The following is a 23076-nucleotide window of genomic DNA, read 5'->3' on the forward strand; positions in this document are numbered from 1 at the left end:
AGTTTCTTTTAAAAACTAACTTCCTTTAAGCCTCCTTACTTTATGCTAATAACTCTTTGTTGGGCCCTATCCTATGTAGCTGTTAAACATGCTCACAGGCGCCTAGTACATTCTATGTCCTTGTACCTTAACCAAGATGTTTGTGCTGGACATGCTCACAGGCACATTCCAGCTCGCAGCCTATGCCCCTTCCCTAATTTGGCATAAACAACGTCCTCTTTTCCTTTGTCTTTCCATTACTTTTACCTATTTGGAAAAGTTTTAAACTGTTAGCCAGTTGGGTTTTAGTTTAGATTGTGCGATCTTCTATCAAAGCCTTGGTCTTTATGCCTACAGAGAACCATCCTGAGTGTGACCCCAACACCTTTCCCACTTTTCCCCTAACATTTACTTACCTTTCAAGACTCAATTCAGGCACTGTCTTTAAAACAAAGGCTTTTCTATATTTTGAGCCGCCTCCTTGCTGAACAGACAAGGAGCAGTTTTCATAATCCTCTGTATACTTTAGTTTTAGTACTTATATTGTTGGTCATAATCTTGTCTTTCTCTTCCGCTCAAGGGTGGGGAATTATATTTCTTCTCAATAACCACAGAGCCTAGTTTGTAGTGGATGTTGCATTAGCACTTGTTAAATTGAACCAGTGTAGCTCCCTGGCATCATATGCTTTTGTTACATTAATAATTTTACAAACATTTATCATAAAATACAGCTGAAATCCGACCATAAACGATCTTGCTCTCTCTGACTGTTTTTAGGTTTGATGAACATCCCTTCTGAATCTTCCCAGCAGTCCCACACTTCATGTTCCTATCAGCACTCTCCCAGCAGTACAGTGAGCACTCACCCACACAGCAACCAAAGCAGCCTGTCCAACAGTCATGGCAGTGGCCTCAATACCACAGGCAGTAATTCGGTTGCACAGGTCTCACTATCTCACCCCCAGATGCACACACAGCCATCTCCACATCCTCCCCATCGACCTCATGGTTTACCACAGCATCCGCAGCGTTCCCCGCACCCAGCACCACACCCACAGCAACACAGCCAGCTCCAGTCTCCTCACCCCCAGCATCCCTCTCCACATCAACACATACAGCACCATCCGAACCATCAGCATCAGACGTTAACACATCAGGCACCCCCACCCCCACAACAGGTATCCTGTAATTCTGGTAAGTTTTTGTCTCCTGGCTTGTGTTTGGCTAACTGTGAATTAGGATCTGTCCTTTGTTATTTGGAGCTCATGTAGTATTTGCTACCAAAACCTCTTTTCATCTGTTTCCTTTTATGTTTCCTTGCTATAATCCTATAGTTGTAACTCATTTAATTCATAGACTGACCTGGCGATTTTCTTGATTAAAATTTATTGTGGCAACATAGGCAAACCCAGCAACCCTTGCAGGTTTTGATTTTAACTGTTGTTTGTAATTTAGATACATTATCTTACATTATCCTCCCAAATCAAGTATAGATGACCACATTTTATATATAGGAAAATGCAACTAAAAGAATTTTAAGTAATTTGCCTAAGATCATACTGTGGTAAGTGGTAGAACTGGGATTTATATTCTGACATGTCTGACTTCAAAGCTTGTAACACCAGTTATTCTAAAAGAACTAAAATTAGCAGACATTTACTAAGTGGGTAGGGTTTGCTCACCCACTCTTTGCAGAGTTTGCTTTATTTTTATTTGCCAAGTCAGTATTTATTAAAGGAGCCTCCTCTTCCTCTTACCCACAACAACAAATTAGTCATGGCAAGTGCCCTGGTTCCTGGTCATAATTTCATTTCAGTTAACCTTTTTCCTACCCTGACCTTTTGACTACCTGAGTTGCGTTTACCTCAAGAGATCGGGATTCTAGTACTGCTTTGGCTGTTGTATTACTAAGTGACTTAAATCATATAATTCCTTTGAACTTTGGTTTCCTTATCCGTGAAGTTCTTCTTGAACTAAAGGATCTGAGTCTGGTAGACTTGCATGTTCGTGGCTCATTTGGGTATTAGTTTAATCCCCTCCCACCCCGCAACAAATTTCTTCCTAAATTATGACTTGCTTCATGGCAGGGTCATGTTGTCTCTAGTTGATTGTTTATTTTAAAAATCCATAATTGGCAGAATTTTGTAATCAAGTAGCCAGTAGTTGATATAGCCAAGAGATGCCTTGATGTAGCAAAAGCAAACCAACCAACCCTTTTTGTTGGTCTTTATCTTCATCCATGCAGGGGTGATCCTAGAAACAGTGGCTTGACAGCAGTCACTGAATGGAGAATTTTCTTCCTCTATTCAGTACTGCTGTCTCATTGAGGGTAACTCTTGCTACATGGCCTCTGACTAATGACTGGTTTGCTGACATACAGATTATGGAGTCTTAAACTCTTCTGATGTCATACCAGAGGATACCATTTCTGACTAGAAATGCCGTGACGTGGATTCATCAGCATTTCTTACAGAGATCTCACTCCTCTTCCTTCACTAACTTGGCAGGGGGACTGTGTTAAATTTTTTTCTCCTAAGATTGCCTTGGAAGAAGCATTTACTCTTACTATATGGTCTGATCCACCTGCCTTAAGTCATTGCATTAAATTGTACTGTGTATTGCCTCTAAATGAGAACCTGCCTCTCTGAGTTCTTTTAAGGTCATAGCAAGACAGGAAAATGAACTTTATATAGGGGAAAATACAGATTTGCATGACATTTCCCACCTGTTCATTTATTGGTACTATAATGTAAAGAGCAGTATCAAGTTTGATATTACTAGGTGATGTGGCAGTTTGGAAGCTGCCAGACTGGAGGTTAGAAGACCTGGGTTCAAGTCTTAGATTCATCATGATAACCTTGCTAAGTTATGTCACCTCTCTGGTTCAGTTTCTTTTATTTGTAAAACGGAGAGAAATAATACCTTTCTGCCTATCTCACAGAGCAGATTGCCCAACACATGATAATAATGAGTACAAATCCCCTTGTAAGACTGGACAAGAATCAGCCAATTTCAGGAATAGGGCCAGCTCATCGTTTTCCCTTACCACACTTCACCCTTTCACCATCCAGGAATTAGACTGTTGTCAATATTACTTTTATAGGTGTTTCAAATGATTGGTATGCGACACTTGATATGCTAAAAGAAAGCTGTCGAATTGCCAGCAGTGTTAATTGGTCAGATGTAGACCTTTCACAGTTTCAAGGTGAGTGTTGGTTCTTTTTGACATATAACCAAATACACATGATCCTGTTTCTCTGCTAGATTATAACTTTCTTTGTAGTAGAAATAAACATCTTATATAGCATTTCTTTTGCAGTTGGTAAAATTCATAATGATTTTGGCCAGTTGATATAGCAGAGGGTCACAGACAAGTTCTGAAAGAAATTTGGCCACATTTAAAATAATTGGGCTTTGAATAACTTAAAAAGATCATTCTTCATTGCGTGGGCAAATCACTGCCATAAAATGGAGTGAGTGGAAATTTTGAGGGCTGAAAAAAATTGTATCTTGCTATTTTCCTTGCAATGTTTGTTGCATAACTGTGCTAACATATTTTTAATGCTTTCCTCATAGGTCTGATGGAGAGTATGAGACAGGCAGATCTCAAGAACTGGTCTTTAGATCAAGTTCAGTTTGCCGATCTCTGTTCTTCTCTTAATCAGTTCTTTACACAAACTGGCCTTATTCATTCACAGAGTAATGTTCAGCAAAATGTTTGTCATGGTGCCATGCATCCAACAAAACCTTCCCAACACATTGGAACAGGTATGGGATTAGTTATCTTCTTGATTTTTCTCATTTTCTCATTCATTCGAAATGTGGTAACTGTCTTAACCAACTTGGCTTGCTGCTAATGGTGACAGTGATCTGTTTACAAATTTTTATTTATAAGAAATGAATGAAAGCAAATAATTTATATGTAGGGTATATCTTAGAAAAATTGAGGTAAAGAGACTGTATATTCTTCCGTTGTGATTTATATGATTGCTTTATTATTTACAGTTAACTGTTGTCATTCATTAACCTTTTACTAAGTTATCAAACAATAATTAAATTATATTGGAGATAACATGTTTTTATATGACATAATTATGAGATTATATTAATTTAAATTTGTACAGATCTGCAATGGAAATCAGCGTGTCTTGTCTATCTCCTAAGAATGTTAAAATGCAAGAATTCAAAGTGTTTGAAGAGTGGACGTAATGGAAAATAGTCTCACTGATGTTTTACTTTAGACCCAAAATCTTTCCTATGTATTTTTAAAATCTCGCTTTCTTCCTTTATTCTTTATCCTTGCAGCCATGTCTTCTACTCTGATTGCACTGCCCACATTTTTCTATAGGAATTTCATATCCAAGTTACTTCTTTCTTCATTTTAATTCCTTACCTTGTCTTATCATCAAGTTTATTTCTTTTCTGTGTGTTATATTGACTTTACATTTTATGCCAACAAGCTCTCTCTTCTCTGTCCTGAGTGGCTTCCTTTAACCATTATTCTATCTTATTTCACATCTTTCGTCCACCCATGGTTTGAGTTTATTCAACTCAAGCTTATCAATCTATGTCTTTCTTTTCATGAAATCTTTATTTCTGTATCCTTTGATGTAGTGGAAATCTATTATCTTTTCTTCTTCCATCTTGAATAGCTTTTCCTAAGCTATTTTGAATTGCTTATCCTGCCTGAAACTTTTAGTCACTCTTTGATTCTGGTGACCTATTCATTCAGTGAATTATATCCACACAAGGGCCTCATTCAGTCCCGTGACTGATTTCCCTCTGTGCCGGAGAGAATTTAGTTTTTGATAACTTTTTAGCTTCTTTGTCTCTCTCTCCTTTTGTTAGTTCTTTTTGGTACCTTTCTGATATGTATTCATTTTTAAGCATCAAGATCTCTATAATTCAGGTATCTTCACTTATGTGCCCTTCTTCCATTTCATTTTTTAAAATATTTTCTTGCAGATGGACAGCATGTCTTCTTTGTTTCTCTCATGGGTTCTAAGCCCATACTTTGTCCCTTTCAGGATATATCACTTTCAGTTTTTCAACTTGCTTTAAGTTCTTAGACCAGGTGTACCACCTCCCTCTGTTTTTTATCCCTTTTTTCTCCTTTCCTCTTTTCTTTCTATATTCATCCAAAATTGTTGCTTCTAAGTGCTGTCATGATGTTCACTTCTTTGCTAACTCCACCTCTAATCATTTCAGTCAGCCTCAAAAAGTACTAAGTGAAATTAAATAGCTTATATATGTATCACTAGTCTTGTGTGTTTGGAGGTAAGTACCTGTGTTGCTCATAGATTGTTGCCTCAGGCAGGACAAGTAGAAGAAGTTGTGGGTCAGTCTTAGAAGAAGGCAGCCTTGGCCAGGCGTGGTGGCTCATGCCTGCAACCCCAGCCCTTTGGGAGGCTGAGGCAGGCTGATCACCTGAAGTCAAAGTTTGAGACCAGCCTGGCCAACATGGTGAAACCCCGTCTCTACTAAAAATACAAAAATTAACTGGGCGTGGTGGCACGTGCCTGTAATCCCAGCCACCTGGGAGGCGGAGGTTGCAGTGAGCTGAGATCATGCCACTGCACTCCAGCCTGGGCAACAGAGGGAGGCTTAGTCTCCAAAGAAGAAGAAGAAGAAGGCAATCTCAAAAGCCAGTGTACATGTTAGCCAGTAGCTCCCACATTGTTGAATTTCAGTTTTGTGCCCTAAGTCTGTAAGAAAGTTCTATGTGTACCTTTTGGTCTTGGAACTTGGTAGTTTTGTCATGGAAAAAACACTGTTTATCTACTGCTGTCCTCTGTCAGAGAGTACCCAGGCACTCCTGGATTCTCTCTAGACTGAGATCCTGAGTTATTTTCCTAAAGCCTTTTGTTCCTAGACTTCTGTAGTCATCTCTTCTTGAGCCTTGACCTTGGCTATTTGTTCTGGTGTTCTGTGATTCTGTTAATTTTTTCTGTCATCTCTTTTGTCAGGGCCCTCCTCCTCTCTAGGGTCCCAGTGACACCTTTGTGATTCTCAGTGCTACCCTAGTCACAGCCTGTCAAAGGTAGAAAAACTATAGTTTTTCTTCAGTGTTTATTCAGTTCTTTCTACTCTCACTCCCCTTTTGTATCTTCCTTCTGACTCATGCCTGCCAAGCTGTGTTGGCCTCTGACAGGTTGTTCTCTCATCAGTTATGGTGCTCCAAGTATTCATCACTTCATGCCTGCTGATGTCTGTTCACAAATATTCAGATTTTTTTTTTACATGTCCAGCCTGCTTCCTCTTGTTTTAAGTGTGTCTTTCTGTCATTCCTTTTTTCTCTTCCTTACATCCCTGTATATCACATCCATTCAGATCTTTCACTTCCCTCATTTCTACACCCCAATAATTCTTTGTCATAATTTCTTAGAAGTATAGTCAAGAGGAGACTTTCAGAGGGCTGCTGATTTTATCCCTTTATTTAACAGATAAGGACATTTTGATCCAGGGGGAGAAAGTGACTTGCCCAAAGTTGTAAAATTCATTTAGGTGTAGGTCTTGAGTCCCAGAATATAGTCTCTCCATTTCCTTAAACCTTTCCTGTTATTCCTGTTTTCAGGGACCCTCTTTTGGTGAACACCTCCTTGAGCTTCCTATAGACTCCAGAAATTAGTGGTGTAGTATGCTAGTGTGGAAGGGAGAAGGATGTTACAGAACACAGTCTATGACATCTTTTCCTAAATCTTTTTACCTGTGGTTATAATTTGTTTATATCTTCTGGCTGTACTACTGTAATTTGATGCTTTGCTTAAAGGTCATTAAATATAGGTAGGGATGCAGTCATTGAGTACATACTAGACACCTTTTCTGTGTCTAGCTGTGTATTGGGCACTGAGAATAAAGACCCCTGTAGTAGCTTTTGTCTCAAAGAGTTCACAACCTAATGGTTGAGACAGGTCCATCAAGAAATACAATATGTTAGGGAGGCCGAGGCAGGTGGATCATGAGGTCGGGAGATAGAGACCATCCTGGCTAACATGGTGAAACTCCGTCTCTTCTAAAAAAATATTTAAAAAATTAGCCGGGCATGGTGGTGGGTTCCTGTAGTCCCAGCTACTTGGAAGGCTGAGGCAGGAGAATGGCGTGAACCCGGGAGGCAGAGCTTGCAGTGAGCCAAGATTGCGCCACCACATTCCAGCCTGGGCGGCAGAACGAGACTCCGTCTCAAAAAAAAAAATATATATATAGTATGTTGAGGGCTACACTTCTCCATAGGGTATAAGTGCAGTAAGAATTCAGAGAAAGGGGTACATACTTCTCTTGGAAAGATGAAAATTTTCCTAGAAGACAACACATTTAAGCTGGACTTTGTAGGTTAAGTGGGATTTTGCAAGACAGGTCAGATCATGTCATGTCTGTTTTCTGCTCAGAACCCTCCATCTTTCTCAGTAAAGACCAATGTTGTTACTATGGCCTATATGGCCTACACAATCTGATCACTGGTTATTTCTGGTCTTGTCTCCTGCCTTCTCCCCTCCACCCCTGTGCTCCAACACTACTGGTCTCCCTGATGTTCTTTGAACACACTAGGTAGCACACTCTACCTAACCAGGGCCTTTGTACTTGCTCTTCCCTCTTGTTCAGAGTGGTCTTCCCTAAGATAGACACATGACTCATTTTCTCATCTTGTTCTCTTTTTTTTCCTTAAAAAAACACCTGCTCAGGGGATGCCTTCCTTGGTCATCCAGCTTGGTGCAGTCTTTAGAAAGTGCACTAGCCGTGCATGTGAAGACCAATCAGCATTTGGAGACAGGATTCCGCCCCGCGTCACTTGCACCAGTATTAGAGCTATAGTTTAGTATAATGTTTCTCCTCTTTTTTCTTTCTAAATCATCAGTATGGTCAGTCAATCAAAGAGCTCAGTTCTGACTATAAACTTCACTGATGAAAGGCATGTTATCATGGGAGGCAGGGACGGGGGTCAGAAGTGTTGGATTCTGGTCCTGGTTCTCTCTCATTTCCTCTGTTCCTGTTTCCCTATCTACATGGACAGAGGTAAGGTCAGAGTAGATTATCTCTGAGGCCATCTCAAGCCTGGATAGTCTGGCTTTCCACTGGAGGGTACAGACTTGTGAGCAGCCAAATACAGAATGCCTTACCTTAATAGAAGTGGAAGATTTTTTCCACTCTTTTTAGTTTCCTCTGGGAAAATGATTATTGTTTTTTAGTTTCATTACAACATTACTAGAATTCAAGTGTAATTTACATGAAATACTAAATAACCTTAGGGAAGTAGGCTTTCCAGAATTCCAGATGTTCCTTACAATGTGAACCACTTTTATAATCATTCCTCATGAGTTATTGGGGGAGGGGTCATATTTGTTCTCTCTCTCTTTTGTATTATGATGTAACGTAGTTGACATTTTGGAGGTGTTAACACTTGATGTCTCCTGTTAATGAAAATATATTAAGAAACTTCTGAAATAAAATTTGAATGAGATCCATGGTCCCCATCCTCACACTACAGAATAATACTCCCCTTCCCCCTCCCCTCCCCTCCTCCCCCACTCCCCTCCCCTCCTCTCCCCACTCCCCTCCCCTCCCCTCTCCCCTCCCCACTCCCCTCTCTTTTGACAGAGACTCACTCTGTTATCCAGGCTGGAGTGTAGTAGCACTATCTCGGCTCACTATAACCTCCATCTCCCAGGTTCAAGCGACTCTCCTCCCTCAGCCTCCCGAGTAGCTGGGACTACATGTGCATGCCACCACGCCCAGCTAATTCTTTGTATTTTTAGTAGAGACAGGGTTTTGCCATGTTGGCCAGTCTGATGTCGAACTCCTGACCTCAGGTGATCTGCCCACCTCTGCCTCCCAAAGTGCTGGGATTACAAGCCTGAGCCACCATGCCCTGCTCAGAATAATACGTTTTTAATCATTGCTTGATGTAGCTGTTTTACTATGTGCAGGTCTTTACTGTTACCTTGTGCTTCCCAGGCACAAGGGCACACATGGTTAGGCCTGCTTCAAGGGTGAGAACATCAGGGAAATGGCGAATAGGTGGTGATGTAGAAAGAGTCCATGAGTGGCTGGGTGCTGTGGCTCACGCCTGTAATCCCAGCACTTTGGGAGGCCGAGACAGGTGGATCACTTGAGGTCAGGAGTTCAAGATCAGCCTGGCCAACATGGTGAAACCCCATCTCTACTAAAAATACAAAAATTAGCCAGGCATGGTAGTGCATGCCTGTAATCCCAGCTACTTGGGAGGCTGAGGCAGGAGAATCGCTCGAACCCGGGAGGCGGAAGTGGCAGTGAGCTGAGATTACGCCACTGCACTCCAGCCTTGGTGACAGAGTGAGACCCTGTCTCAAAAAAAAGAGTCTATGAGTTAGGAGATCTGAATTCTAGTCCTAGCATTGTCAAACTAACGTGTCTTTGGGCAAGTCAAGTTAGCCTTTCTGAGTTTCAGTTGCCTCATCTGTAAAATGGGTATAACAATCCCTGTCTTGCCCTCCTTTGGGGCTTAGTGGGAGGGTCAGATGAAGTAATGGATACAAAAATACTTTTGAATTGTAATGAGGTATGTGACAGCAGCAATAATAGACATAACTTGCCTACCAGTCTACAGTTAGTGGCAGTGCCAGCATTAGTTCCAGTGTGTTCACACCCAGCCTGGCACCCTGTTCAAAAGGCCAAGACCACAGTTATAGCATATGAAAAGAGTAGTATTTTCTTCCTCTTTTTTCCTCACTTTACCTGCTTAGTTTACTTTCCGGGTAACAATTCTGTTAAGATTTTAGTACTCCATTTGTTTTATTTGTGGTAACATATTTTCCCTCTTTCTGTTTTTAATCTGATTAGGAAATTTGTACATAGATTCTAGGCAAAATCTCCCTCCTTCAGTGATGCCACCCCCTGGTTATCCTCATATCCCACAGGCACTCAGCACTCCAGGAACAACGATGGCAGGTAATGTGTGTGTGTGTGGCGGGGGTGTGTGTGTGTGGGTGTGTGATTTATTACCCAGAGTTTAATATTGAGAAGCGTTAGCTTTCCCAGTGGTGAATGAGGTGGCTTCAAGGAGAGAACCCCCTGTTAAGAGGGGCTAGGGAACAATGTCTGGACAGCCACTTGGCACTAGTGCTAACGAAGGGATTCAAGCATCAGTTGGTGTTTGGACTGTAGGACCTGAAGTCCTTTTTAGCCCAAGATGCAATGATTCTACTTACTCTAGTTATTTATTGTCTTGCCTCTCTAAGAAGTCCTGGGGTCACAGTTGAGGGTGTTTGACAGGACTTTAGCAGGTTTTAGGAACCTACTTTATTAGCTCCTGTAGATTCTGCTTCATTCATTCCAAGGGAGTTCCCACAGCTGTAGTTTCCAGGGAAGTACCTCGTAGAGAAGGTAAATTTTAGTAGTTAACTGGTTCATAAACTTTTCCCGCTGGGTTCTTGAATGCAGGATACGTTTCATTTAGCCAGGGGAATACGGCACATTGTTAGAGCTGGAAAGTGTCTTAAGGATCCCTTAGGATAATGGAGGCTCCAAAGGAGAAATGCCTTGCCTAGGCCACCCAGTTTAGTGAGTGGCCAAACCAAGACTCAAGCCCCAGTGTCTGGATTCAGAGTCCATTGTTTTTCTCAGCATACCACACAATTCTTTACTTAGGCTCTTTGAGGAAAAGACATAAAGGTAATGGGGTTGAGGGTGGAATTAAAACCTTGAAGAACTGTGTGGTAGACAGCAGTGAGGAAGGAGTAGGGACCAAGTGATATGTCCTTTGCTGAAGGGGGAAGGAATGTTACTGTTGTGAGTGCTTACTAGTAAATTGTAAGTGGTACCATAAGGTGGATAAGACTCTGGAGCCAGAGCGCTTGTGTTTAAATCTTCATGCTTTGCCACTTAATGGCTGTGTGATGTTAGGCAAGCTACCTAACCCTCCTACCTCAGCTTCCCTGTTTGTACAAGGGGCTAATAACACTACCTAGGTCCTTGAGTTGTTAGGATTAAATGAGAATTGTGTAAATTAGTGCCTGACCCACATTAAGGAACTTACAGGTTTTTTTTCAATGAAGGCATTTCGCCTATATTGTGATATACTGAAAACCTTAGCATTAAATAATTGTACAAGAAAATATTTCAGGGCATATGAGAAAAATGAGTAGCAGACTACTTGAAATTTTGTAATCAGAGTACTAGAAAAATAATCCAGTAAAACTTCCACAACAGTTAAAAGGATATGTATAATTTGTAATAAAAGAAAGAATTCTACAAGTAAATATCAACCTCTACTTTTAAAAAGCAGGTGGTTTAGAAGGGGGTCTGTCAAGATACAGTAACAGCACATGGCCAAACTGGTGCAAGAAGAGCATGGGAAGGTGGGCATTCTGTACTCAACTGTGGTTCCTCCTAGCTTCCTGTGTTCCCTTGTTGATGTTCTCTGTGTTCACTTGGTGTTACTTGGTGGCACAGAAATTAGCTTGCTGGGGAAAATTCAGTATGACATCATTGGTGCACTGCTATCATTATCCTGTTTACCATTCTCATGGGAGCCAATTCATGTTACTGAAACAACGTATTGGAGCAAAACAGACTAAGAGCATTGGCTACATTGGCACTTTTCTTGTGTCTTCCTTACTGCAGCCTGGTATAACGGAAGGAGTGTGGGTCAAGTGAACTGACCTCAGATCCTATCTTTGCCCCCTGTGGTTGTGTGACTTTGGGTAATTTACTCATCCTCTTAAACCGATACTATCCTCTTACCTATAAAATGAGGATCATAAGAGCCACTTTTTGAAGGCTTATGGTTGGATTAGTGAGAGAATGTGTACCTGGCATATAGGAAGTACACAGTAGGGGTTAGTTTATTTCTTTCTTCTCTACCCAAGTTGCTGCTAATATTGCCTCTTTCCTTCCAGGCCATCACAGAGCCATGAACCAGCAGCACATGATGCCTTCCCAAGCCTTCCAGATGCGGCGCTCCCTGCCTCCAGATGACATCCAGGATGACTTTGATTGGGATTCAATTGTGTAGGGCTTGTTTCTGCGAGACACCAGACCCTAACGTTACCTTTCTGTGCAGTGAAGGGAAAGGTTTGAGAGAATCCAGTTGAGAAAACAAACTTGCTAATCACTTTACCAATGTTATCAAAATTACTTTTGAAGACAATCAGAAGGATTTTAGCTGGATAACTTACTGCTTTTATCTGACCTGAACAAGTACTACATGTTTGTCTCCCTGCCAGCTGCCCTATGTAGCTCCTAACTGTTGTGTGATTTGGACGGCTTTTTGTGTATTTGTGTCAGTTTGATGTTAACCACAAGTGCCAGACTGATTTTTCAGACGGAGCCTATTTTGCTGCAAGCAGTTTATATAAAGATACATATGTGTAAATATATGTACAAAAATTACTGAAAGGCTTCAGTTTTTTCTAATTGGATTATTATGTCTTGAAAGGAAAGTTATTGTCAGTTTTTATTCCTTGTTAGGCTATTTTCTGCAGGATGCTTTTAACTGATGTAGGAAACTGAAAGGAAATAGATTTTTTCCAAAGCCAGTTCCCCTTATTTAATCTTTTTTAGAAATGTGGGTAATCTAAGTCAAGGAACCCAGGATTTGACACTCTCCAACAATCCATAGGGGCATGTTGCTCCTGAGCAGCATGAAGAACTGACCAAATTGGTTTTGATGCTTGGGGGATCATAGAGTATTTATGTCTGCTTTTCTAAATCTGTGTTATAACAGCTCTAAAATTTGTTGTTTGGTAAGAAGTTGGGCATCGCTTGGGTCTTTAAACACATCAGTGCTTCCACATTCATCTATGTATTTATTATTCAGAAGTGTTATTTTAATATTTATTGCTACCTTCTGTGAATGCTCAGCTCCTGTTGGGTTCATTAAGGAAAAATGTGTCTGAAAGCACAGAATTACTTTTTTTTTTTTTTTTTTGAGGTGGAGTCTCACCCTGTTGCCCAGGCTGGAGTGCAGTGGCGCGATCTCAGCTCACTGCAACCTCCGCCTCCTGGGTTCAAGCGATTCTCCTGCCTCAGCCTCCTGAGTAGCTGGGAGTACAGGTGCACACCGCCATGCCTAGCTAATTTTTTGTATTTTAGTAGAAATGGGGTTTCACCATGTTGCCCGGGCTGGTCGCAAACTCCTGAGCTCAGGCAGTCCGCCTGCCTCAGCATCCCAGAGTGCTGGGATTACAGGCATGAGCCACTGCTCCCAGCCCAGAATTACTTTTCTTGATAAGAATTTACAGACAAGACACTCAGAGAGACATTGTGTCATTCTCTGTCATCACTCCTTTTACCATGTGAATAGATTTCTCTGTCTTGGCATTCTTGCTAATTCAGATTTAGTTAAATCGGATTTTTCTGGAATTTGAATCAGATTCCATTTGGGCAACAATAGCAGGGCAGTGTTTCTAAAGCAAGTTTCCCCACTCATCTTCTAGGTTGTCTTGAAAGGAGGATAGAGCCACTTAAAATTTTATTTGCTTCAGTGTTTAATGTAGATATTATGTGGCCTGCTGTTTCTGTTGTCCTGTATGTCTGTGTATGCATGACATTTGGTCCCTTTCTTTGAAATGTAGCCCACCTCTTAATGGTTTTTTTAGTGGTGGTGGTTTGTTTTGTTTCATGTCATATCACAGTTTGCATGGACTGATTATCTTAGTTTTATGATAAAACTAGAAGAAATGAGGGGGTTTTTTTTGTTTTTTTTTTTTTGATGAATAGATTTTGAATTGATTCTTTAGACCAAAAAAAAGTGTCAATTCTAATGGGGAAAAATATTCCATGAAGTCAAAGAGTAGTAACTGCTCACTGGTTGCTTTTTAGCATCTCTGGTCTTAGCAGCCATGCTAAATCACTTTAATTAGCCTTAGTGATTCTATGGTTGAGTAATCTCTACTTGAACTAAACAAACATCTTTTGTTTCTGTGTGTGTGTACTGTGTGTGAGAGAGTGTGCCTGTGCCTGTGTGTGTGTGTGTGTGTGTGTGTGTGTGTTTTAATGAAGTGTTGCCTTGAATGAATCACTGGGAAGCCAGCCATGGTAAGGGCTGGTGAGGTTGGGGAGAAAGGAAGAGCTTTATGTTTCTCTGTTGTTTGGACCCTACTTGGCATGAAAAAGGAAGCTCAGTTCCAGCCCCTTGGATCAACGAAAATCAGAGGATTCTGGAAAGGCAGCCAACTTGCCCCTCTTAGAAGGATCAGAGGCAAGATGAGATGGCAGCCTGCAGAGTAAATGCTTGAAAAAAAAGGGGGTGATTTTCAATGGTTTGCTTAAGTCACTGTTTTCTAGACACCAAAATAGCTGTTTTGAAACTGTTTTAATTGCTTGGGTAGCAATGTGCACTTTAAACAATTTGGATATTGGAATGCAGTATCATACTGAGTGATTTGAGTAGAACCACTGATGATGATTTTATAAATTGTGTGAAGCGAATTTCACATTTGGCAATCATTTACTGATTTGCAGTGATCAATATTTTTATGAGAATTTAAACTTACCAAGAATGGCCATGGAGGCAAAGCCTTCACCCAGACCCATCCCACTCTCCTGTGATCCAGGTGGTCCAGAAGCCCAGGACAGGCGCTTTCTGTGGGCCCTGGCCACAGACAGGGTTACCTGGTGAGGTGCAGAGAGTCCCTCTAGTGGCCATTTCGCATGGTAGTTGCTAATGCAGAACAAGTTCTGTCTTGGGCTTAAATTGACTGAAGACTTTAGGGGAAAAGAACATTAAATGCATGTAAACAAATGGGGGTACTCTGTCCAGGAGAATAATCCGACTGGCATTTGTGGCAGTTTTTGAAATGTAAATGTATTCATGTGTGTTCTTGTAAATACATGTCTCTCAGATGTCCTTTGAAGTGGGAGGGAATCAATCCGGGGATAATTTCAAATGGAATAGAGTATTTTGATATTGTTCATTCAGAGGGTGATGTGTACATATCTATATTGTATATATGTGATGAAAATGCATTGGCTTTTTGTGCAGATACAACCTGCTCTCTGTACTGCTGTTGGACAGTGTTTTAATGTTTCTACAGTTTTGCTATTGCACGATTTCATATTTTGCCTCTATGATGAACGGCAACCATTCTTTGTAACTGTTTAGTGCTGTAAAGAAATATTCCAAGTGTCATTAGGATTGTTGCTGCCAGAACTGATATGCATGAATGGCACTTAAAATAAATATGTTAACTCTATTTACAACACTGATTGGTCTCCGTCGTTTGCTGTAATTGAAGAAGTGAAAATGGAGCTAGTCCAGGTGCAGAAACCCCACAGCCAGGACCCCAGAGTCCTTGGGGTCACTGAGATTGTATCCCTTGCATTACTACCTGAGAACAGTAATTGCTGCCATTTAGTGAGCATCTCATTAGCTCCATGAACTTGGGGAAGTCACTGGATTTCCCTGGGCCTCATTTTCCTTATTTGCAGTGCCAGTACAATGAGGATAGTATCTGCCTCCCAGAGTTGTAGTGGGATTTTCATAAATTAGTACATTTAAACATTTAGAACAGCACATGCGACATAAAGCATACTGGTACTCAGTATGTGCCAGGTGCTGTGCTAAGTAGATATTGTGGTCCTCCTTTTACAAACATGGGAACAGCTCAGATAGAGGTATAGAAACTTGTCTAGATTATTTAGTTGGCAGGTGACAGAGCGGAGGTTTGAATCCAGGTCATTTGATTCCAGGCATCATGTTTTTTACACAATCCTCTCATACTCTGTGAGGGAATTCCCCTCTCCCTACCCCCTGCCCTTGCCCCCTGTCTTGTCCCCAGCACTGCCTTTCCAGAGCTATTTCCAAAAGGTGAAAGTGGGGCTTTACATTTGCTGAGCACATACTCTGTGTCAAACCCTCTCATGAGAAATCCAGAGATGAGGAAGCCACAGTTCCTGCCTTTACGGGGTACAGACTTGCCCAGGACAGGTAGCAAATGCCAGCCCAGGGAGGCTATTCTGAAGGTATGCTCTGGTAAGGCAAGATTCTGGTGGGGAGGAATGAGGTCATACTGAGGATTGGGGCAGTGGTTTAGGAAGGGCTCCAGGTATGGGCTGCTAAGTTGAGTCTTCAAAGGGTCCCAGACAGATGGGAGGAAGTATTGCCATTTATACCATCACCTTGAGCAAGCCATGGGAGCTCCCTTACCGTGGGGGTTGTGGGTTGAGGCGGGAGAAGTGCTGGGCTGCTGGTCAAGAGCTGAGCATAGCAATTCTGTGAGAAATGCTGTCCCCACTTCACTGATGTGGAAACAGGCCCGGACAGGCCAAGCAACGGGCAGACCAGCCATGTGGCTGGAAGTGAAATTAACCTGGAGTCCCTCCCACTCTAGAAGGGGGACCTTTTCATCAATCCCAAGATCTACCCAAAGCCTCAGGCTGCTTCTAACTTAACCCACACAGTGCTACCAGAAACATCTATAGCAGTTTCACAGATAGGGAAACAAGGCCCAGAAAAGTTAACCTGCCCAAATTCTCACAGCTAATAGAGGAGCTGGAATAATTCAGTCCAGGCCTAACTCCGGAGTTCATTTCCTTTTACTTCACTGCTGTCTAAAAAAGAATTTTCCCAAAGCCAAGAATAGTGACTGTCCTCTGTGTGTGTGTCCATGTGTCTGTCTGTGTGCCTTGGAAGGAAAGCTGTGCTTCACTCCCATCACAGGTAAGCATTTGTCATTCGCGGTGCCTCTGAAGGACCGTAGTAAGGGGACCACTAAATGTGGTCACTTCTGCTGATTTAGATGCAGCTGAAGTACACTTCTGCTGATCAAATGAGAAATAAGGCGATTAAGATGCATGCATGATTCTCAAGGTTTTAAGATATTACAGTGTGCAAAGGGCTGCTGTTTATAGACGTGACCCTTATCAGTTGGGTAAAGGAGTCCTGGAAAAACCATGTAAGCATCAGTTAACATTCATTGAAGGCTTCATCGCTTCTTGGCCTTTTGGCTAAGATCAAATGCATTGAAGGTTTGACTGCATTAAATGCCCTAGAATTACAGCACTATCCTAAAAACTTAGGAAGAGGCCTTAGAAATCAACTAACACAACCCCCCCACATTTTGTTGTTGGAGAACATTGAGACCCAGAGAGGGAAGGGTGTGCTCACGTTTCACACAGCTAGTTAGGGAAAATTTGGGGGAAGAGAATGAAGAAAGTCATTTGCCTGGCAGCGATTTAAAATTCCTACACATATTGTCTTATTTGATCTACACAATAGCCTGATGATGATGTAGTACTCTTACTGCCCTCATTTTACAGAAGAGGAAACAGCTTTGGAGAGGTGAGACACAACGAATAATGTGATGGTGGAGTATCCAACTCTGATGGACATGTGCCCCTGAGTGTGAGATGGAAGATTCAAATCTGAGTCTGTAACTGGTATTTGCTTTCATGTACCTTCTGCGTGAGCATCTCATTACTGAGTTGATTCCAGTGGATAAAGATACACGTGTTTAGTGCAGCATTGTCCTGGGTTCAAGCTAGCGGCTTCATCTGATGCTCAAAGACAGACTTCAACCAAGAACTAGAAAAGCTGGCCAGGTAGGTTGGGCTTATTGAGACATGTTTATCCACGAAAGTGCTGCCTTCCCAAAGGAGTTTAAAGAGTGATTTTTGAACTTAACCTCCTTGGATTCTTCCCTTAATATATGTGACTAGCCAACATGTGCAAAGCAGAGACTTGGTAATTGACTGCGTCAGAACCAGAATTCAACCCTAGGTCAGGGCTTCAGCCCCCAGCTCTCCTGCAGTGCCCCCTAAACAATGCTGACCTCAGAAGTACAGAATTGGACAGCTACTCTTTATTAAAAGTTCCTGTTACTTAATATTACTTATTCTAAGCACTTGATGTGGATTATTAGATTTACTCTTTGAAATAACTGTGTGTGGTAGATACTGTTATTATCAACTTCATCTTGCAGAGCCACAGAAATGAAGTCCCTTGCCCAAGGTCATTCAGCTTGTAAGTGGTAGAGGTAATAATAGTAATAACAACAGTAAAGCTGGGGTTTTGAACCTAGGCCATCCAGCTCCAGTGTCTGCGCCATTCACCACCGCACTGTGCTGTCTCAGGCCCTGTTCCCAGAACGACCAGGCAGAGAATGAGGACCTTAGAACAAAGCCAAAGCTATTTTGCAATGAGGCTGCAGTGAGTGCCTGTGGCCACTAGAGGGTGGGGCTGCCGGCTGTGCACCTTTCCTCTTTTGGAAGGTTTCTTTTACCCTTACTTAGAGCTGTGCTCCCTTTCTCTGCAGCCCCCAGAGCTGGGTGCTCCTAAAGAAAGGTAGGGATTCCACTAGCCAGCCCTTAGAATCTGTGCCCCTCCTCTCCTGTGTCAGAGCTTGCTGGAGGAAGCCAAGGAGACTCTCTAGTTCTCAGCCACATACTGCTGGGGCCCACTCTAGAGCTGCCTCTGAAGCCTGCTGCCTTCCCAGCCCCCTGGTGCCTACGGCTCCCCTGCTCCAGGGCTCAGGAGGGAGAAGGTGCCCACTGTCAACCCCACACTGAGGCTCCTCAGGCTCTGCCCCTTCCTCTTCCGGGGCCAGCTAATGCTGGGGGCTGGCATGGTTTCTGCAAGCATAGGGAGGCCTGTGGTCCAGCCAGCCATGCTCCCTGCCACTGGGCAGCTACCCTTGCCCACCCACCAGCCCTGCCTCTGAGCTGAAGCAGGCCTCATCTCCACTTGTACACCAACTCCTGCGGCTGTCACAAACACGATGGTTATTGCCACATTTGCCAGGTCCCTGCCTGGCACTGGACAGCCATTATCTGAGTGAACATGCCCAGGTGCCTTGTGAGGTTGGTGTCATTATCTTTTATGACTGGACATTGCCAACTCAGAGAGGTGAAGTGATTTGCCCAAGGTCAAAGCCAGCGAGCGAGGCTGGCAAGAGGGCAGGAACCCACATCTGCCCCAGGTGCGCCTGCTCTTCTCGAGGGCACGCTGTCTCTTCCATAGCACCGGCTGCCCTGACCACCCTCTGGTCACCCTACCCCAGAGGCAAGCCTGAACTGACCTCACGGTGGACGGATGGCACCACTCTCACCCCACAGCCCCCAGAAGTCAGAGAGGCAACTTCCTGTCCCAGACAATGGCAATAAAGACGTCCAAGGACGCTTCCTAACCATCCCATGCCTGAGTGACGTTCACAGGCAGAGCCCTTCCTGGAACAGCCCTCTGTTTCCGTGTGACTGTGTGTGTGTGAGCATATGTGAGCAAGGCCTTGTGTGTGTGTGCTCGTGTGCTTGTGTGACCATGTGTCTGTGGCTGAGCATGTGATACATTGTAGCCCTTGTGATAGTGACTGGGACTTTGTGTATCTGTGTGTGCCCATAAAGGAGACAGGAGACAGGAAGATGGCTCCTCACTCAAATTTGATGACTTGATAGCCACTCACTCCTCCCACTAGGATAGGGGAACTTGCAGGAGGAGGGAGACGCTTGCCTGGAGTGGAGCTGGGTTCACAGGCACTGTCAGGGTTACACCTGTGGGTCTGATACACATTTTCTTATCACATCCCTGGCTTGTCCTTGTGGCTTTGAAGACTCCTCCCTCCTTTATCCCTTTGAGCTAGATCCCAGATCTGTACCTGCTCCTGCCCCCAGGCAGCCCCTCCCCTGCTGCCCTAAGGCTTTTATACCAAAAGTTGCTCCAGAAAGAGCAGCTCAGCCTGCATGTTCCCTGCAGGCCCCATAGGCCAGCAAAATACTTGAGGCAACGGAAAGAATTCAGAGTTTGGAGTCAGAAGAACCTAGAATTCTGTTTGGGTAAGACGTTGCCCTCTCTGAGCCTCAGTTTGCTCATCTGTAAAATGGGGATGCTATACCTTACCTCAACGTGTTACTGAGATCATCAGTGAGGAGTCAGATGGCAAGCTGTCCTGGCACATATTAGGTCCCAAGGGCAGTCTTCCCTTCTCTGTCTCCCTCCCTCTCCTCCATCTGTTGCCAAGTTGCCAAGACCAGTTATTTTCCTGCCATTTTATGCTTCCAATGCACCCCCTGCCCTTCTGGGGCACTGCCAGGGGTGGAACACGACCTTCTCTTCTGGACCCATGCAGCAGCCATCGCTAGACAGTCCACTTTCAACGCCAAGTGCCAGGGTGCTCCTTCTGAATCACGACTCTTACCAAGGCCTCCCCTACTCTGAAACCTCCTATAGCTCCCCGCTGTCACCGGATGAAGGGCAGAACTCCTCAGCCCGCTGTGTGAAACCACCTTCTCTGGGCTGCTGGCCCATGAGTCCTTGAGACACCCTCTGATTCCACCACAGCCACCCCCACTTTGCCCTCTGCGCTTCCTGCTGCCAGGCCTTTGCCTCACGGTTCTCCCCTTGATGGGTCCAAATCTTGCCATGGATCAAGGCCTGCTGCAAATGCCGCCTTGTTGGGTAAGCATTCTCTCACCTGGTGCCAGGAGGACCGGTAGCCCCGACTTGTTCCCCCCTCGTCCTAGGGAGTCTGTACCCATGCCCTACCCTCCCTGTAGCCTGTGGGCTCTGTGAGCGTCTTCTGTGGGGGCAGGTGGCGGGAGCTCCAGCTGTGCTCTCCTTCCCTGTCAGCCTTTGGGCGTGGGAGGTTGTCTTGGTGGCCAATGCCCAAAGCAGGCTGGGGGATGCGGGAGAAGGCTGCAGCTGCTGTCCCGCTGAGGGGGAGCAGATGGTGAACGGAGCTTCTCCACCACCTCTTCCTGGTCAGGCCACAGGGCCCTGAGACGACACCGCTGAGCAAACAGCCAGGCACGCCCCCTGCCCACTGCCCAGCTGCCCCCTGGAGCATCAAGGGAAAGAGCCGGGCCACCTGGGGCCTGGGGTAAGGGAGGGATCCCTCCACTCAAGCCTGGACTTGGGCTTCAGCCAAAAGGCTTCCAATTCCAACTCAGCCATCCACTTTCTGTGTGACATTGAGCACTCTTTCTAGGAGCCTCAGTTTCATCCTCTAAGATGGACATCATTGACCTACCTCACAGGGCCTGACTTAGTGGCCACTCCTTTCTTTTTCCTTTTCCCTAGAAGGGGGCAAAAATGGGTGTTTGGGACCAGCAAGACAGTGCAGAGGAATGGGATGGACTCAGTAGAACTTTAGGCTTTTCTTTGGCAGTTGAGAGAACTGGATTCTGTTCTGGGATTTCTAGCTATGTGACCACAGCTGCCACCCAGTCCACCTGGCAATAAGTCTGAAGTATTGTGCTTTCCTCTAGGCTGAGGTAGTCCCATGCTTGTTTCCACACTTATGCTCTCTGTTGGTCAGGTACCTGTGTGCAGTGCACAACCAATACAACTGTACACAGCACCCCTGTTTGCACCTTTGGGAAAGTTATACTTCCTTAACCTCTCTGAGCCTCTGGGCTTCAGTTTACCCATGTATAAAACAGGGTTGTGCAGTTATTTCTTAGGTGTTTCCAGTGCTGTCAGGAGGTTCACATATATTATAATGTCTGCTTCAGGCAGTTCTGGATTGTTATAGGGGCCAGAGATTGTTACACCCTCCAAGACACATTTACAAGCAGGTTGGAGAGTCTGCATATTGTGGACCACACCCCTTTCAAGGTTACACAGATCTGTATTGGAGTCTTCGGGTTCCCACCTGGGCTCTGTTCCAGGCCTTCCTGCTGAGGTCTGATTAGGCCTCTGGGCCTGCGGGAATGGGGGGACGGAGCCTTAATGGTCCCAGTTTTAATGTGCACACAGGAGCCATGATAAGATCACCAGACACAAGAATCAAACATCAGCATCCTCACAGAGACCGGAGGACTGGTCCAACAGCAGGGCAGAGCCTCTGCAGCTTCTGGCAGTGGGTGAGGGGTGGCGGGGCTTTAGGGAGCGAGTCTGGTTTCCACACTTGTAAAGCACTTGGCCAGAGCCTGGCACAGAATGAGTCTTGATAAATATTAGCTGCTGTCATTCATGCGATGATCATTACAAACGCTCCAACCTGCCTCATTCTTTAAAGACTTAGTGGTACTTACTAAGTGCCAGGCCTTGTATGAGTACTGGGGCCTCAGTCGAGTAGGACACAGTCTCTGCTTTCAGCAGCTCCCAGGGCAGTAGGCTAGACAGACAATTTGCTAAGTTTATGATGGGAAAGGTGTAGGAGGCTGGTGGAGCTCAGAGGAGCAGAAATGGTCTTAACCCAGGCTTGTCGGGGCTGGGGTCCGTTAGGAGAGTCTTCCAGAAAAACTGAAATTTGCAATCTAGCTGTTATTGTCTCCATTTTTTAGAGCAGAAACTAAAGCTCAGAAAGGTCATGCAGCTGTTGAATGGTAACAGTGGATTCTTTTTTTTTCTTTTTTTCCTTGCTCTGTCGCCCAGGCTGGAGCGTGGTGGCGCGATCTCGGCTCACTGCAACCTCTGCCTCATGGGTTCAAGCAATTCTCCTGCCTCAGCCTCCCAAGTAGCTGGGACTACAAGCATGTGCCACCACGCCCAGCTAATTTTTGCATTTTTAGTAGAGATGGGGTTTCACTATGTTGGACAGGCTGGTCTTGAACTCCTGACCTCGTGATCCATCTGCCTCAGCCTCCCAAAGTGCTGGGATTACAGGCGTGAGCCACCACGCACCCGGCCAGTGACACCGGATTCTAATACAGGGCTGCCTGGCTCTGAAGCCTGAGCCCCTGAAGCCACAGCACCCCACGTTTAGGTCCCTCCTTCCGGGTCCACTCCAGGGAGTCCTTTGGGATCCTGGTTGAATGAAGAGCTCAGCAGGGGCCGGATCACAAAAACCTTGAATGCCAGGCAAGGGAGGCTGGCTTTCTTCCAGAGGGTTTGGGCAGTCGCTGATGGGTTTTCAGAGGGGAGGCAGGCGGTGCAGGTGGCATGGCCTGGAAGGCTATTAGGAGCAAGAGTCTGCCAGAAAAGGCAGTGTGGGAAACCCAAACAGTCTCAGACCCTCCTTCTACTCATATGGGAAGAATGAGGGATGTGGGGGTGCTGAGGACCAGGGCCTGAGTACTCAGGGTGTGGGCTGGGGTGGGAGGCAGGAAGCTTGGAGTTCAGGGAAGAGCCCAAGATCCAACTTCCAGCAGCTTCAGAGCAGGCTGCAGAGGCCCTGAGCACGCTGGAGGTTCAAGAGGGAGGGGGCCTGAACTCACAACTGGGGCCAGACTAGGCAGAGGGGCTTGGGG

The 23076-nt window shown here is 44.5% G+C and overlaps 1 protein-coding gene across 26 annotated transcripts in view; it reads left to right on the forward strand.

Moving 5' to 3' along the window:
• Positions 1-15159, forward strand: part of FOXJ3 (forkhead box J3) — a 152048-nt gene extending 136889 nt beyond the window's left edge. For 20 of the 26 annotated variants that reach the window (XM_045373292.3, XM_005543753.4, XM_074010629.1 and 17 more), the window contains 5 exons: positions 757-1173; positions 3083-3184; positions 3556-3747; positions 9793-9900; positions 11850-15159. In XM_045373292.3, coding sequence (XP_045229227.1) covers positions 757-1173; positions 3083-3184; positions 3556-3747; positions 9793-9900; positions 11850-11965 — 935 coding nt within the window. In that variant the 3' untranslated portion in view covers positions 11966-15159. The remainder of the gene's footprint in view (positions 1-756; positions 1174-3082; positions 3185-3555; positions 3748-9792; positions 9901-11849) is intronic. The other 6 variants (XM_074010666.1, XM_074010668.1, XM_074010674.1 and 3 more) reach the window with 1 other exon arrangement.
• The last annotated feature ends 7917 nt before the right edge of the window (positions 15160-23076 follow it).

This window comes from Macaca fascicularis, chromosome 1 (genome assembly GCF_037993035.2).
Source record: "Macaca fascicularis isolate 582-1 chromosome 1, T2T-MFA8v1.1".
Taxonomy (NCBI): Eukaryota; Metazoa; Chordata; class Mammalia; order Primates; family Cercopithecidae; genus Macaca; species Macaca fascicularis.